We start from the raw sequence: 16,829 nt of genomic DNA, 5'->3' as shown, positions 1-16,829 counted from the left end.
AGGAGAAAAGAGAGGAAGAAACCGTGGAAGCAGAACAACCGCAGAGCTTGTGACTAAGGCTTGCCTCACTTCTTCTACTCTCTCTTCTGTTTGTTTCCAACATTTCTTTCTGTGGCGATGAAACCAAACCCAAGTCAATTTTAGTTACTCAATTGAATTTCGTTCCGTACGCTTCTCGCTTCGCAGATTAGAATGTCGCTCATTGCGTTAGCTGCACCTGTCTCTCCCACTGTCGTCGCTTTTCGCCGTATATTATCTTTTTTCTCTATCCAGTATCGTTTCGCGCGCATTACTTATTGTTTGGAATCGGAGAGAACTGACGGAAAATTATCGGAGTTCTGCTTTGTACTTTTAAGTTCAAATTAAGTGTTAATTACTATTAATTTCATACTATTGATGCATCGGTATTCTCTTTTGCGGTTTCAGGCGGAGCGAAGCAATGGAGCGCGCTATTTCCGAAAACCAGGGGAACTGGTTCGTCCTTGTTCGCAAACTCTCTCAGGAAACGGTTGCGATTGCGGTTTTTCGCTTCGGGAAATAGTGGTGGCATTGCGGAGGAGATATCTGAAGCCGAGAAAGAGCCTAAGAATTTTGCGTGGCCTGATAACAAGGTTTCGAAGTGTTACTTTTTCTCTTTTGGAAATTCTATCTATTTGCATGTTTGATTGGCCGGGGGAACCTGCGGTGTTGGTTTATGTTTGAAACTTCGAGGTTAAATTGACAAGAAAAGAAATATTGTCTGATTGCAGAAACCTAGAGTGTGCATATTAGGCGGTGGATTTGGTGGCTTATATACTGCTTTGAGGTTGGAATCGTTGGAGTGGCCTGATGATAACAAGCCACAGGTAAGTTGTCTTCAAATAACTCTCTCGTTGAATTTCATTTCGTTTCACATAGAAGTTTGGTTTGATAGGCTTTAAAACTCTATGATTGCATGTTCTAGTGTAGTCAGTATATGTGTTTAATTTTTAATCCAACGGTTTTTTTTATTCTTTTTTATTCAACATTTTGCATATTTGTTTCCTACTCATGTCCTTTGTTGAAGACATTGCTTGATCCTTCAAAGTACAAGTATCATACTCCATGTGCCAATGTATTTCCCACATTTGAAGGATTGAACCCTTGTGTCGCAACGTTTAGCCAAAATGCAGTTTGGGTTGACATGCTTACATGTCAAGGAATACGCCACAATAAAATTAAGCTACAGTGATGAGTTTTAATCCAATACTTTACTCATAGGTCTATGCTTGAAGGTATATTGTTACATTCTTGTCAATAGTGTAATTTCTAGCTATATTCAAAAAACATTCTCGGTTAGAATAATTTTTAAAGATTCAAATGATAAGAGAAAAAAAAAAATGGAAATAGACATGGAAGTTAAGAAATGTGAATATGCCTTCCAATCTCCTTTCATGGAAACATCAAACACATTATTGAAGAAACATAAGCCTTACATTGACTAGTGGAAAGGCTAAAAGTAGGAGGTAACAACCATTTCTTAAGCCGATTTTTTGGGGTTGAACTATTCTTAATAAGACTTAAGATGATACCAATGTATTCTAGATCCTTTAATGGGTCACTTATCATATAATTCAGGCACCAAGCCTATTGATAGTATCAGAAAAAACCTAAGTTTCACATCAACTAGTGATAAAACAAAAAAATAGTACTATAAGTGGGTGAGGACAAGACTCAAGAGAACCCTAATGCAAATAAATTCTTAAAGTAAGACTTTTATCTTTGTGGGTGCCGGAACCTCAAATGTGCCACATTCTTATTTGCTTTTTGAGTTTTTCGAGATTAATATGTCCAATTTCCTTGACCATAGCTAAACTTGTGATGGGTCCCCAATGCACCATAGTATGGATACATCACACAAAATTCATTGACTCTTTTCTCACACCATAGTTTGAAACAAAGGTTGTTTGGATTGGAGAGCATTGTGCCAAAGACTATTCTTTCAGTTATTAATGTGCCATACTACTATAGGCTAAAGAAGATTTTGTTGGTCCCTAATAGAAGTATCACTTATTCCTAAGAGCGTATGAATTTCATGTGATGTATCCAAACTATGATTGTATTAGGGAGTTATCACAAGTTTAGATGGTAAAGGAAATTGGAATGCGTGACCTTTGAACAACTCAAAATACAAATAAGATTTTGGTTTGGGTCAAGGAGGATTTGCCTCTAGTGTTGTGGAGGGTTGGCCAATTTAGCTTCTAGCAGTCTTGTTCACTAATAATGGAACTAGAGCAGAAAGTATTCAAGGGAATCCACTACTGCCTCAGTAACTCCGTGACAATGCTTCAGAGAAAATGAAGGTGCTACTTCAAATGAATTCTTAAATTTTCAAGTTTGACTATGGTCAAGGAAATTGAAACATGGGATCTTTGAAGAAGCCAAAACGCAAATAAGAATGTGGCCTTCTTGGGGTAAGGGAATTTTGGTTTTCGAAGGTTTGCTTGTAGCTTCTGCTTCTAGTGCTGGGGAGGGCTGGTCAAGCGACCATTCTATATAACCTTGATCACTAACAATGGAACTAGCAGAAAATATTCAAGGGAGCCCAAGTTATCTCATAAACTACCCGACAATGTTTCAGAAAATGATAATGTTGATTCTATTAGTGAGGGTAATGCACATGATTGTTAAAGTCAAACTTCTCAAGCTGATTTTGTGGAACTAAGTTAAATCCAAACACAAATTATAAATTTCATTCTTCATGAAAATGAAAAATATGCAAAACATGATAATTTCATATTGTCATGTTCACTTTTCAAAAATTAACTCTTTACAAACTTTAAAATGAAAACAACAAAAAAATTTCATATCTCAATATGTGAGGGCAGTTACGTTGATCATACATTACCAATCAAATTCATTAGGATATTTTTTATATCCTAACAAGTTAGTACAGTTCAATAAACAACAGAAGGGGGATGATTTATTCATTTATCTTTCAATAACTGAAATACCATGAACAAAACGGGATATAGTAATCCGTAACTTTTCTCTGTTCAGAACCGTAACCATACTAAACTAAAAACATGTTTTGAAATTTCACGAACCAATGATCACACAAGAAGATATAGCTCACTGTTATTTTGACTTAATAAGTAACATCTTATTCTACTATACGCAGCTGAAACTACCTCCCTTATCTTTAACCTAAACCTGCTAGTTCTTGCTTTTACATTCCTTAGCCAGGATCCAATTCAATTCATTCTGTTGAATGGCTGTTGATACAAAAGCCATGACCCAAGGAACTTCGGAGCCTGTCTCAACAAGAGGGAAAAAGAGGCTTAGCAGTATCTTTATCATTTTGCAATGATTGTTTGATTAGAAGTTCTCCTTCTCATAGAACTTTGATTATGACGTCTTATATGCATGCCTGGTGACTTGATTGTTAGGGCTTTATGAACACTTTTTGTTTACTTGTGACTTTTTATAAGATAAATTCTTTATCAAATGTGGAGCAGATTATACTTGTCGACCAATCTGAACGTTTTGTTTTCAAGCCAATGTTGTATGAGCTTCTATCTGGAGGTATGCATTATTAAACCTGATCAACTGTTGCAGTTTTCTTCTGTATTAAAAAATAATTCAATAGAATTGCATTGCATTGTGATATGTAGAAGTGGATGAATGGGAAATAGCTCCTCGTTTCTTAGATTTGCTGGCAAACACTAGTGTGCAGTTTTTCAAAGACAGAGTAAAAGTTTTGCATCCCTCTGATCATTGGGGAATGAATGTATCCAAAGCATCTAGATGTGGAGGAACTGTTCATCTTGAAAGCGGCCTTCAGATTGAATATGACTGGTACAATCTGCACTTTTGAAGTGCCTATGTTTTTTTTTGGGTTATTTTCTTGTGACATACTTAGGTTTATGCCTTTTGATACTGATTAGGATGTTTGGGTTGGATCCCCTTTAATGTAGTTAGCTGAAGTGTTCTTTTTGTTTACCTAAAGCATCTGTAAAAGAAATGAATTTGCTTATTGTTAAATGAAATGGAAATACCTTTATATTGTCCTGGCAAATAGAATTGCATCATTTCTGTGATTTGAGCCTCTTCATTTCTTCACCCTGGACAGCCAGGCTGGTTCTTGCATTAGGCGCTGAAGCCAAACTGGATGTTGTACCAGGGGCAGAGGAATTTGCAATTCCTTTCTCAACACTAGAAGATGCACGTGTGAGTGCTTGATAGGGTGGTCTATCATTTAATATCGTACGAATAGATTCGGCCTTTTTCTTGCCATCTTAGCATTTCGTTGATTCCATTTGCTGGTCTCTTGTTATCGCAGAAAGTCAATGATAAATTAACTACATTAGAGAGAAAGACATTTGGAAAGGACGTTCAAATTAGTGTGGCTGTTGTTGGTTGTGGTTACTCGGGAGTTGAATTGGCTGCAACACTAGCAGAGCGATTACGGAACAGAGGGATTGTGAAAGCAATTAATGTTGAAACTGTGATTTGCCCAAATGCCCCACCAGCAAACAGGGAAGCTGCTCTAAAAGTAAGTTGTTTAGATTTTATATTCTATGCTTTTTGGAACTTGGATATCTGCTTTGTACATGCCAGAGAACCATGTGCAATTTGGTGATGGTCCAGTAAGACGTTGACTTTGTATTTCCTTCTAGGGAAGTCAGCTAGATACACTTCTCTGTTCAATTTTTTCTTTCCCTATTTCATGTTTATATTTAGAGCTTTAAGCTTAATTTTTAAATGTTAAATAAAATATAAATTGTTTGGGTTGAGGAAATGCAAACAATTAATTTTCTCTTAATTTCTCTTGACGCTATAAATGCTCTTACAAATTTCAGGCCAAACTTTTCTCAGAACATGGAGTGCTGCATTGTAATATAACTTAATTGTTTGCCTAAAATATTCCGAAGAAGAAATTATGGGCAGTTTGAACTTATAAAATTTCCTTCCTCGTAACTTCACTATTTAGCACCCATTCTACAGAGACTTTCTTAAAGCCATCAAAGCAACAGCCATAATTGAATGCTACATGGGTGCCACACGATGAGATTGGACAACCAAATGTATTTCAAACCTTCAATGTTCTCAACTACCACTGCTTTAGTTTCGTATTGCATTCAATTTTATTCCCCTAGCCTTGGTTCATTACCTATGTTATGCAAGTATAGTTTATGGTTTCTGAAGAAACATTGTCCTTTTGGATGTTAGGTTCTTTCATCAAGGAAAGTTGAACTTTTATTGGGTTACTTTGTCCGCTGTATTCGGAAGCTCAGTGGATTGGAATCTTCAGATACCTTGACAGGGGTGGATGAAAATAGTACTGAAGTAGCATCTGCTACTGAGAAGTATATATTGGAGCTACAGCCTGCTGAAAGGGGAATGCAGAGTCAAATCATCGAAGCAGACCTGGTATTATGGACTGTTGGAACCAAACCTCCTCTTCCTAAGCTAGAACCTTCAGATGCACCATTTATAATTCCACTAAATGCTAGAGGGCAAGCTGAAACAGATGAAACACTACGTGTTAAGGGTCATCCCCGGATATTTGCCCTCGGCGACTCTTCTGCATTGAGGGATTCAAGCGGAAGGATCCTTCCAGCCACTGCACAGGTGGTAACTGCCGCTTGAAATCCTATGTGATGATGCTATGACATTTAATAACATTGAGTATATTATCATCTTTGTTTTCTTATTATTTCCCTTTACATTACAGGTTGCATTTCAGCAAGCAGACTTCACTGGTTGGAATCTGTGGGCTGCAATCAATGGGCGTCCGCTTTTGCCATTTAGGTACTTAACTTTTGCCATTTAAGTACTTAACTACACACTCTTAATCCTAACACTGTACTTGTTCCTATGTGGGTGCCAGGTTTCAGAATCTGGGTGAGATGATGACCCTGGGAAGAAATGATGCTGTCATTTCTCCGAGTTTTATTGATGGATTGACATTAGAAGGACCTGTTGGTCATACTGGTAAGTCAGGCCCCGTGAACATTTCTTCGTTATGTTAGTTACTTAGTAAAGTAATAAAGAAGTTTGGTGTTTTTCTGTTTTTGCAGCGAGGAAGATAGCTTATTTGATCCGGTTACCAACAGATGAACATAGGCTTAAAGTGGGGATTAGCTGGCTTACAAAATCTGCCATTGATTCGGTGTCATCGCTGCAAAGTACCTTGTACAAGGTCCTTTCGGGCTCTTAGCTTCAGAAAGAATGACATAGGTTGGCCGAATTGTATATTCAACAACTCTAATACATGATCAAGTACAGCTATTTTTATTCACAATCTGTTTCCTGACAACATTGGGCATGCAAACGTCGATAGCACTAATATTTCCGCTAGTTAGGGATAATAAAAGAAATGGAATTCCTATGATTTTGTTTTCGGGGGTTCTATAATCGGAAGGATCATCATTCAATTTTATATACGGATACACGGATTTTGGTAACATTGTGATTTTGGGTACTCTGAATCAAATATCTGGACAATATTTTGATTTATCTAAGCGGATTTTGACAGCATAATTATTCAATATAATAAACATCTTTCATTAATGATTGCAACAGACATTTTATTAACGAGTGTACCAACAAATACTGGGTAGTTAGGTTAGGTCTGGTTAGTTAATCGAGAGGAATCGAGACGATGGGGAATGTTTGGTTGGAAGAGCAAGAGAAAAGAAATTTAAAATAGTAGGATTATAGTATTATTCTTAATTAGGTCTCATTTTTATATCTTTCAACCAAATATTTTTAATTTTTATTTGTCTTCAATTTATCAACGTATTTTTGTCCAGCATATTTTTTCATCTCTATTAAAGAAAGCAGGTTTATTTTACTTCGTCTAGAATATAAGAAGGAAAAAAAAGTTAAGCATGGTTATCTAAAATATTAATATAACCTAATTCATTTTTACGAATGTAGTCTAATTAAATTGAATGAAATTAAATAAATAATCTTTCATTCAATTACAAATACTTTTTAAGTTTTATTTTTTTTTTCTATCGGCCTTCCATGTAGATAATTTATAACTTTTTTTAATTAAATTCGTAAAAATCAGAACAAAATAAAAAGATGAAGGGAACGTTGCCGCGACATCTATAAGGAAAAAAGATATTTTGATGTATCATATCCCATATATTGAGTAAATATATGGTATATATACATATGTTGAGTTATGCAAATATAAATTATAAAAAATGAAGTAAAAATAGAAATTAGCCAAAGAATAGTATCAGTTGTTATTCAAAATAAAACATTGATGATAAAGGTTAAATAATATGCAATCAATTATTTCGTGATTCTTTATTTATCTAAAAAAATTGAATGAGTTTTTGAAGTATATTTTTGATTAGTAGTTTAAGAATTTTATCATTCGTTTAACTGGTTGTTAATTAATATTTTACTCCACCCCTGTTAGTAATTAGTTGTCCAATTAAACCAACCGATTCACTCTCTCTTTCTTTTTTTTCTTTTTTTATCACACGAATCATTGAATTGATATGTTGGATTCAAATTAAAGGGCTAAATTATGTTGACTTGACTTAATAATAAAGATAAAAAGGTGAAAACATTTTATAATGTTATGTTTTCTTTATTTGTTTATTATCTTTAAATTGATTACAATTTGGTTTATAAAATACTACAGATTGAAATTTAGTCATTGAAAACATAAAAATGTAACAATTGTACATTGTTGTAAAATTTCATATATAACCATTTTTTAATCAAGCAATCTAATACTACATTACATTATTCAACATTAAATTATATATGAAAAATTATTATTATTATTATTATAATATCTTTTTATCCATTTAAATTCTAAACCAAATTTATTTAAATTAAATTATCATCCGTTCACTTCTTAACATTAAAATGATCATCTACGCTCTTTATTTTTTCCCCTCTCTTCAATTATAATTACTCCGAAGAAAATATAAGATTTTTATTTTTTTTACACAATACTCTCTTAGCTAATAGTTTTCCCATATCAACTACTAGTTTCCCCCTATTTGAAAATTAAGAATAATTGAACCGAGAACCTCCTCGAGAAATCGAAACCATTCATTACTCACCGTTCGGACATGAATTAGCTTTATCTTGTTATTAAGAGTCCCCATGGCAGTTGAAACAAATCACATGCTTACAATTCCAGAAAGATCTAAATTAATGAAATTCATTTCCCATTCACAATTTTTAATCAACAACGACATTATTAAATCACACCAAACAACACACAATTTAGAACAAAAAAGAAAGTGAAAATAAGCTGCTTCTGAACAAAGACAAAAACTTTCTACACTTATCTTCTAGCTTTCTAAATTCTAATTGGTAAAATGCTCCAATGACCAAGTTTCGTGTCTTGCATCAGTGACAAAAATATTGAGTGTGATGTTTTCTTTGTTCAATTCCAATTTCCAAATTGAAAAAAAGTTGTCACCTTCTCAGAGTTGTTATGCGTCATATCAAGAAATGAAATGATGTATCCCTAACGTGTGCATAAGGAAACTCACACTTCTTCCATGCCCAACCAACTACATAAGTAAATACAAATAAATTATTCTTTCTCATGTTAAATTTATACATTTAAGCTTTTGGAAAAGCTAAATGAAAAAGCTTTACAAAATATTCTTGGAGTATATATATATGTATGGAAAATATGAACTTTAATAATTAGGAAGCATAAATTTTATCTCATACAATCTTTCTTCTGTGAAGCTTTTATGAGATGTGAACCATAGAAAAATGTTTCTTTTTTATTTGGATTTCAGATTTAAGAACATTTAATTTCAACTTTATCGTTTTATGCCCCACATCAAATGATTTTTAAGAGCTGCATGGAGTATATGGCAAGTGTTTAAATCACCGAAATTGTTGGACCATACATTAATTCGCTATACTAATTAGTGATGGTTAAATTACCCTTCCACCGTCTTTTTATGTTTTAAACGTGTTTATTTAAATTTATAAATGAGATTTATTAATATTCTTCCACCTAATGCTAATATCTTAATTATTATATTTTTTACACTTATTTTAATAATAATAATTTAAATTAAAATATAAAAGACTTTCTTTCATGCTATCATGACAATAAAAAAGAAAACTATTACATTAAACAATATGATAAAAGATAATTAGACTTTAACTACACACATTTATTCACAATATATTAATTTTATGCTTTTTATTATGGAGCCTGCAAACTAGTAAACTAGTCCGTGGATTAACGTAACGTAAGTTGATTAAATTCATAAAAAGAAAACATAAAAGTTTAGTCTGTTTTTTTTAAGGTAATTTGTTTCTGAAATTACAAATGGTATATTTCAGTTTTTTTTTAAATTATACTATTTTTGTAATTTCAATCCAAATTAGTAAAAATTCAATGGTCCCGCCTATTTAAATACTCGTTTTTAGATACCAAACCAAAAGTGAATAATATTTCCTAAAAGTGAGTTTTTAATCTAAAATAAGTTATATATAAATTAATTTATAGAAATTCTTGTACATGGATTTTCTTAAAAAATGTATATAAATTAACTTTAATACTCGAAAAAGGATTATTTATTCTTTACCTATCTTCTATAATCAATCACTTGCGAAAAAAAGAAGTGTATTGAAAGCGACCCTGACAGTGCAAACGAAAATTAAGAGATAAAATAAAAGTTACAAACAAAACAAAGTCAGTCTATAGAGAGAAAAGAGGCATAAATTGGAAGCTGGTGAATTGTTTGACATTTTCAGCATTGTGACAGAAACTACTAAGAAACTTTTTGGAATCTGAAAGCATAAGGTGGAAGAGGAATACAATGTTGAGGTCTTAGTTTTTTTCATAAAATCTTCATTCAATTCATTGGTGAATGAAAGTGACTTGTTTGTGGGAGTTGTCATAGTATACCCTATCCATCACCATGCCAATTAAGATATGTGATCAAAACAAGTTTGAATTAATGTGTCGTACTTCTTGCTATCTCCGCCATGCAACCAACTACTATAACATGTAATCATTTTTTGCCCATCTTCCACAGAAAACAGTTTTAATGGGTCTGTTCAAAAGTAGGGGCGTGGTTTATAAGCCTGTTAAAGATGTCAACTTGGGTTCTGATAGCACTGAAATCTATCTCCAAGCCAATGTCAAAGGTTCATAATTCACTGACTTTGCTGTTTTTTTCTGTTTATGTTCATTTTTCTGTCACAGGAACCGTTTCTTTTTCTGTCATGCAAAGTTTATTGTGGCTCGCTTTCTTTAGTTGTACTGTTTACAATCTCTGGCATGGCATCAGAGAAGGACATGAATATGTGTGCTAGTTCACAGTGAAAATATGTTGAAGCTTCAAAACGGTTTATCTGGTTTAGAATTAAATGTTTATATCAGAATCCATGATTGCCAAAAGTTATGGTAGTTGGTACTCATCATTACTTCAATTTATAGCAGCTCCTCGTATGACTGGGATCTTGGTCAAGGTTTTCACTTGGTTCTTGGAGTCTCGAATATTTGGAACCTTGTTGCTATATATATTGAAGGGTAACAATCTTATTCACACGGTAAGTTCTTGGTCCATGGTCTTTTTATTCCATTTTCATGAAATCTTCTCCCGAATGAATCAGAATTCCATGCTCTTCTTTGTGTACTATAGTATCACTTCATACTGCTGTGGATTTCACTTAAATAGAAAATTTTCATTTTTAAATTCATACCTTTTTTTTTTTGCAGCTTATTACAAATGCAGAGTTAGAAGAGTCGCCCCTCTATGTTCCCTCACACCATTTTGAAGGTTTGTGATTTTCCACTCGGTTCTTTTCTTTTCTTTTCTTTTTCTATCAGGTGTATAAGGGATAGGTTACCTGCATGATGGTGTGATCATAGATATTGCTTGATTGCAGTTAGCACAAACAAAATTGGCATGTTGGTCTTTTTGTCTTAGATGTTTGTTTATCTCAAATCACAAATTTTTCTTGAATGAAAGGTGCCTGATATGAGTTTAATTCTTGCAGACCACAAAGAACAAGAAGTCAAAAGCTTGGATTCTGGTTTGACGCCACAAGAGCAGGTTCAACTTGCGATAGAGTGCTTACCAACGTCTTCAGAAAAAGCACAAAATGAAACAGACATTTCTTTCTCTCGTTGGACCATAATGGACTATTACAAAGCCTACAGTTCGGAAGCTATAACGCCACGAGTGGTATTTCATCACTTACATATTCATATTCTTTTTACGTGTTCTCATGTTATCATTGTTCTGTTAACTCATCAGCACCATCTTGCATAAAGTTCTGTCATTCAAAATTTCACTTTGGATTAAAATTTATGCAAGTTCGTTTCGTTTCATAACATGCCCTTCATTTGCAAAGGTTGCAGAACGATTTATAGCTGCTGTTGATGAATCTTCAAAGCCTCCACTCTCGATGGGATTCTTCATTAACTACAATCCGGAGGATATTCTAAGACAAGCAGATGAATCAACTCTCAGGTATCAGAAAGGTACTACATAACAATTTCAAGTGTCAATCCCCAAGGGTAACAGTTCTCTTTCGATTGATCTTTAGATGATTTAATCTGATGACCATGTTATTATAAGTTGATTGAAACTCATAAAGCTAAATGCTTTTCATGTGCTATTGAAATCCAGAAGTAAAGTGTATATAATTTACCTTTGTTCCCCTAAAAAGTTATGGTGCATGTTGTTTTTCCAGGGGAACCTATCTCTGTCCTAGACGGAATTCCTGTTGCAGTCAAGGATGAAATAGATTGTTTGCCATATCCAACTACAGGTAGAGCAAATTACTTTTTTTTCACTATACAAAGCTTCAGTTGTTTTCACTGTTAATCTCATTTTCACTTGGGTATCTAAAAATGCATCTTCTGTAGGAGGTACAAAGTGGTTGCACAAAGAAAGGCCTTGTACAGATGATGCTTGCTGTGTTAAGCGTCTGAGATTATGTGGTGCCATACTTGTTGGGAAGACTAATATGCATGAACTTGGGGTTGGAACAAGTGGTATCAATCCACATTATGGGTAAGAAAGTGACCATGAGAAATACACACCCAGAATTTTATTCACATTATGATATATCTTTTGTGACTTCTGAGCTATACATTAATGAATTTGCACAAAACTCGTTTCTGACAAGAGCATGTGGTTCTATTACTTCCATAGGGCAACTAGAAACCCATATGATGCCAACAAGATTGCAGGAGGTTCTTCTAGTGGATCTGCTGCTGTGGTATCTGCAGGGTTGTGCCCTGTTGCTCTTGGTGTTGATGGGGGAGGTATTTAACTTAAATTATGAAAGATAAACGAAATCATCATTCATCATTATTGCTCATATGCATTTCACATATTTATGTTATAGCCAAAGCTATCTGAATATACTAGACAGATCCATATCAGTAGGTATATGAGATTTCAATAGACAACATGAGTGGTGAAATAATGTTCTATTAGCATACTTGTTCAGGTTCTGTGAGGATGCCTGCAGCACTTTGTGGTGTTGTTGGTCTAAAACCAACTTTTGATCGCGTCCCTCATTCCGGGTGGGTTTGCAAATTTGTTGTCATGTTTGAATAAATTGAGGATTGTGATGATTTAAGAGATTTATTTGCACTACATTCAGAGTTCTTCCACTAAACTGGACAGTTGGGATGGTTGGAATACTAGCAGGCACTGTTGAGGATGCATTGATCACGTCAGTGGCACTTTCTATGAGTTTCTTTCTTCAAGAAGTTCTAATATTGGTTTCACAGTTTCTGATATTTCAATACTTCAATATTTACAGTTATGCAGCTATTAGTGGAGAAATTCCATCAGAACAGTCCTCTAGTACACTTGTAAGGACTTTTTCTTGTTCTCAAAATCCAAATGGTTAACTTTTCAAATGACTCCTTTCTATGTCTCAGTTTTCACACTGCTAATGAAGTTCAAAGAACTGGTAATGTTCACCTGCTACTAATCTTCTTAAACTTCTGATAATATTTTGTGCAATGCCCTAGACCAAGATAAATCTACCACTACTGTCATTCTCAAAGTCCATACGTGACATCAAATTGGCAAAGTATGATAAGGTCTGAAGCATGTTTCCTTAACTTGAATATTTAGACTATTCATTCCCATATGAGTAGGTTGCCATAACATAATTTACTATATCTAACCACTAATTCTATCAATTAGTGGTTTGACGATTGCAGTGACGAAGTAAGATTATGCTGCACCCAGGCATTGAGCGAACTTCAGGATTACTATGGTTGGAAGGTATTGCAGAATGTAACACAAAAAAAGTGTTTTAAATGTTAACTTTGTTGATTTTTTTCAACCAAATAACATAGTGGTCAACTATTTACCCAGATAAAACATACTATCTGTGTAAATATTGGAGACAGTATGCTATCTGAGTAAATTTTAAATTCAAGTGTATTATTTGGGTGAAAAACAAAAATCAATATTTTTAACTCTTGTTAAAAGTTGGAAGAAACGAACTGCTTTGAGCAGAAAATCCCCACAGTTATTGAACATTTCATTAAGAAATAGAAAAGTGATCACTGACTAACTAACCTTCCAATCTTATTTTAAACCTACAAGACAATAGATGTGACTTTACCAGACATAGAAGCAATGCGACTGGCACATTACTTAACCATTGGATCAGAGTGTTCCACTTGGTTTGATTCTTTTAGAGAGAAGTATGTCATACAAAAAAACCCTTGATTTTATTTTTTCTTCATTTCTGTCCTCTAGATTTAGAGGGGTTGATTGCTGACATTACTAAATTATTACCAAAGACATGTTGCAGAATTAGGATGGGACGCAAGGGTAGCACTTTCTATCTATGGTGCTTTCAGTAGCAAGGAGTACATTAAAGCTCAAAAATTGAGGTTTGTTATGACTCACATTATCTGGCTTAGTCTCAATATTTGATATTCTATCCAGCAACATCAACCCATTATCGAGTTTTGACTAGTAAAAAATCCTATTTTTTCTTCTGTGCTCTATTTTCCAAAATCTATATACGTATATTCATTAAGCAGCATTTAAAAGTGTTACATGGTTTTGTTAAATTATGATCAGGAATCGCCAGGCAAAGTTTCACAAGAGAATATTTGCTGAGGCAGATGTCATTGTGTCACCAACAACAGGGTTTGTTTGTGTTGTTTTCTCACAGTGCCTTTATTTGATAGCAATTTTGTCTTAAGTAACTAACACACTGCCTAATAATATTTATTACAGTGTGACTGCATACTCGATTCAAGATGATGCACTGAAGACTGGTGAACTTGACTACGTAAATGGAGGTATAAATGAAATTCATATTTGTGGTGGTGACACTCAGAAGTTGTCGGTAGCATAACTACCCATATGCTTACAATATTATGTAACATTCGGCACAATTTCAGCTGCACTTGTTAGGTATTCTATATCAGGAAACTTCCTTGGAGTTCCTGCTGTGACAGTTGCGGTATGATCACATTCTCTATCTACCTAATGCCACTTATGAAATATTCTGAAACTAAAAAAACTTAACTAAATCAATATCTTTTGATTCTTTAAGAGCTTAGGTTGAATGATAACTCTATGAAGCTTTCATCACAGGTTGGGTACGACAAGCTAGGCTTGCCTATTGGCCTTCAGTTTATAGGACGGCCTTGGACAGAAGCAACACTGATCCACTTGGCATTTGCAATGCAGGTAATGAAATTCCTTTGGGTGTAGTCACTGCTACATAACAAGGCATGTGACAACACATAATGTTTTTTCATCCTAGTGGTCCAAAGTCGAGTACTAACATGATGGTGCTGTTATATTCTCAGACCATTTGCCTGTCAAAATACAGAAAGCCGAAGATTTTTTATGATCAGCTGAGAAAATATTAAATGGGGTCAGGCAAGTAAGAAGGAAGCATGCCCTAGCAGTAGCAGAGTCGTGTTGTGTTTTCTCCATTTATCTATTAGGAGTCTCTTTCTTGCTTTATCTTTTTGCAGTTAACACAGTTCATTCATGCACGTGATGGCAAGGTTCTGTCATATCATTCAAAAGCATACTTCAATGTCTGCTATTTATTAGTCCTCGTTAGTTGACCTATTTGTGTAATCATGAAGAATGAGAATGAACACAATTATTTCTGATATTTTACATGGGACATGACATGTTTTTATTATTTGATGAGTTATGTTATTTTGTAAAAAGTTTTGGAATTTCATGGTGCTGATTAATGAATCATAGAAAATTTGAACCGAGTTGAAAAAAAAACAAGAAGGTCCTACCGGGAGTCGAACCCAGGTCGCTGGATTCAAAGTCCAGAGTGCTAACCACTACACCATAGAACCCTTGTTGTGATCTTTAACTGATTTATTTTGATTTTAAATATATAACCTTGCCTTCAGCTTAAAAATATTTTCTTTACCTCTGTACGTGTAAAACTAAAATGAATCAAATTCAGTTAGTGACTATATTAAAGTAATGTTAAATTCGCTCTAACATTTATATTAAATTAAATATAGTTCATGTATTTACTAATATAGCGTGACTTGTAGAAACTTCGTCAAAACATATCTGTGAAGAGAAAGTCCTTTTTGCTTTATTTTCAAAATTTGTGAATTGAGATCTTGAGTTTTCTGAATGAATTTTTAGTTTAATCAGATGAAAGTAGTTAAAATTGAGATTATGCTTAGAATCGTAAACATTTCAAATCTTTGAAAAGGAAGAAGAATTAAATATGTTTTTGGTCCTTTAATTTTTGGTGAATTTTGAAATTAGTCCGTATTGAAACTTTCAACCAATCTAGTCTTTCACCTTTCTAAATATGTGTATTTAGTCCTTTTAATCAAATTGTTAAGTTTATTTAACATATCAAGCGCGTTTCATAATAATATTTGACTTAGCATTGAAATAAACATGTATCAAATAATGTAAACAACTCAAATACAATCCTGAAATGTATACGAAACATTAAATAAACTTAACAAATTTGATTAAAAAGACTAAATCCACGTATTTCAAAAGATGAATAACTAAATTGGTCTAAAATTTCTAAATTCACTAATTTTAAAATTAATTAAAAATTAAGTGACAAAAAACATATTTAACCCAAAAAAAAAGAAGATCTTTAGTTGTGGATTTCACACCACCATAGTTTAACCCACAATTTTAATACATTACTATATTTATAAATCTTTTAAGTTTAGGTTATCATTATTGTAGTAGCAGTTTAGGTTTAAACACGTACTTTAAATATCGAAAAGAGAGTCGGAAGAAGTTAGTTTGCAAACAATGGCCCCTCTGAGGGGGGGAGTGTGAAGAGCATGATCTGATTGATGAGTGCAATGCAACAATAACTTGTGATCACTCACGTGTGTGGGGTATGAGTAGTGTAGGAGCCTCATTGCTCTTTATTTCTCTTTCGTTCCTCTTCTTTTCATCTTACACCATCTGAACTCTCTTTTTCTCTTCATCATTCAATGCAAATAATTAGGATCCATACCCAATTTAATTCTCCATCCCATCAATTCTTATCAACAATGCCACTTTCACACTGAATTTAAAACAGACTCAATGTCACCAACTAAATACAAACACACTCTTAATTAAAACTTTCTTTTGCTTAAGTTTCCAATGAGTCGATATATTAACAGATGAAATCATTTAGGATCAACAAAGGGGTGGTGGCGCAGTTGGCTAGCGCGTAGGTCTCATAGCTTAAGAGTAATCCTGAGGTCGAGAGTTCGAGCCTCTCTCACCCCAAAAATTACTTTTTTCTTTTATGTTTGGTTTCAACATTAAGTTATTTGAAAGATTTCAACACGGGGTACCAAGTTGTCATTCTAGTCTAAATATAAAGAGGCATGGGTCAACCAT

General features: G+C 33.8%; 2 protein-coding genes and 2 non-coding genes across 8 annotated transcripts; 3 read left to right on the top strand and 1 right to left on the bottom strand.

Annotated features, from left to right (window-relative positions):
• On the top strand, positions 1–6,280 carry NDC1 (NAD(P)H dehydrogenase C1). Its single transcript, XM_028059703.2, has 12 exons — positions 1–58; positions 187–247; positions 427–611; positions 750–845; positions 3,477–3,543; positions 3,633–3,816; positions 4,095–4,188; positions 4,301–4,513; positions 5,191–5,592; positions 5,696–5,772; positions 5,852–5,955; positions 6,042–6,280. The coding sequence occupies exons 2-12, from the start codon at positions 193–195 to the stop codon at positions 6,179–6,181; spliced, it is 1,617 nt and encodes a 538-aa protein (XP_027915504.1). The 5' UTR covers positions 1–58; positions 187–192; the 3' UTR covers positions 6,182–6,280.
• Positions 6,281–9,828: 3,548 nt separating this feature from the next.
• LOC114179915 (fatty acid amide hydrolase-like) lies at positions 9,829–15,132 on the top strand. Of its 5 annotated transcripts, none has more exons than XR_014993276.1 (20): positions 9,829–10,122; positions 10,415–10,527; positions 10,697–10,757; positions 10,978–11,165; positions 11,335–11,464; positions 11,677–11,754; positions 11,852–11,999; positions 12,141–12,253; positions 12,442–12,517; positions 12,598–12,669; positions 12,760–12,811; positions 12,974–13,045; positions 13,152–13,232; positions 13,560–13,660; positions 13,760–13,852; positions 14,046–14,114; positions 14,205–14,269; positions 14,372–14,433; positions 14,527–14,663; positions 14,786–15,132. XR_014993276.1 is itself a non-coding variant. In XM_028066415.2 (20 exons), the coding sequence occupies exons 1-20, from the start codon at positions 10,023–10,025 to the stop codon at positions 14,846–14,848; spliced, it is 1,845 nt and encodes a 614-aa protein (XP_027922216.1). In that variant the 5' UTR covers positions 9,830–10,022; the 3' UTR covers positions 14,849–15,132. The 5 variants fall into 5 exon arrangements, 4 of the variants coding, with proteins under 4 accessions (XP_027922216.1, XP_027922217.1, XP_027922218.1 ...); XM_028066415.2 differs by having other exon boundaries at positions 9,830–10,122; positions 14,556–14,663; XM_028066416.2 differs by having other exon boundaries at positions 9,832–10,122; positions 10,418–10,527; positions 14,556–14,663.
• Positions 15,133–15,229: 97 nt separating this feature from the next.
• Positions 15,230–15,301, bottom strand: TRNAQ-UUG (transfer RNA glutamine (anticodon UUG)). Its single transcript has one exon. It is a non-coding gene; the product is annotated as a tRNA-Gln (tRNA).
• Positions 15,302–16,630: 1,329 nt separating this feature from the next.
• Positions 16,631–16,715, top strand: TRNAM-CAU (transfer RNA methionine (anticodon CAU)). The gene is given in 2 exon segments: positions 16,631–16,668; positions 16,680–16,715. It is a non-coding gene; the product is annotated as a tRNA-Met (tRNA).
• The last annotated feature ends 114 nt before the right edge of the window (positions 16,716–16,829 follow it).

This window comes from Vigna unguiculata, chromosome 3 (genome assembly GCF_037176805.1).
Source record: "Vigna unguiculata cultivar grain cowpea cultivar isolate G323 ecotype 2 chromosome 3, ASM3717680v1, whole genome shotgun sequence".
Classification (NCBI taxonomy): Eukaryota; Viridiplantae; Streptophyta; class Magnoliopsida; order Fabales; family Fabaceae; genus Vigna; species Vigna unguiculata.
Note: the sequence above shows the minus strand (reverse complement) of the source record. Positions and strands in the feature narration are given on the sequence as shown.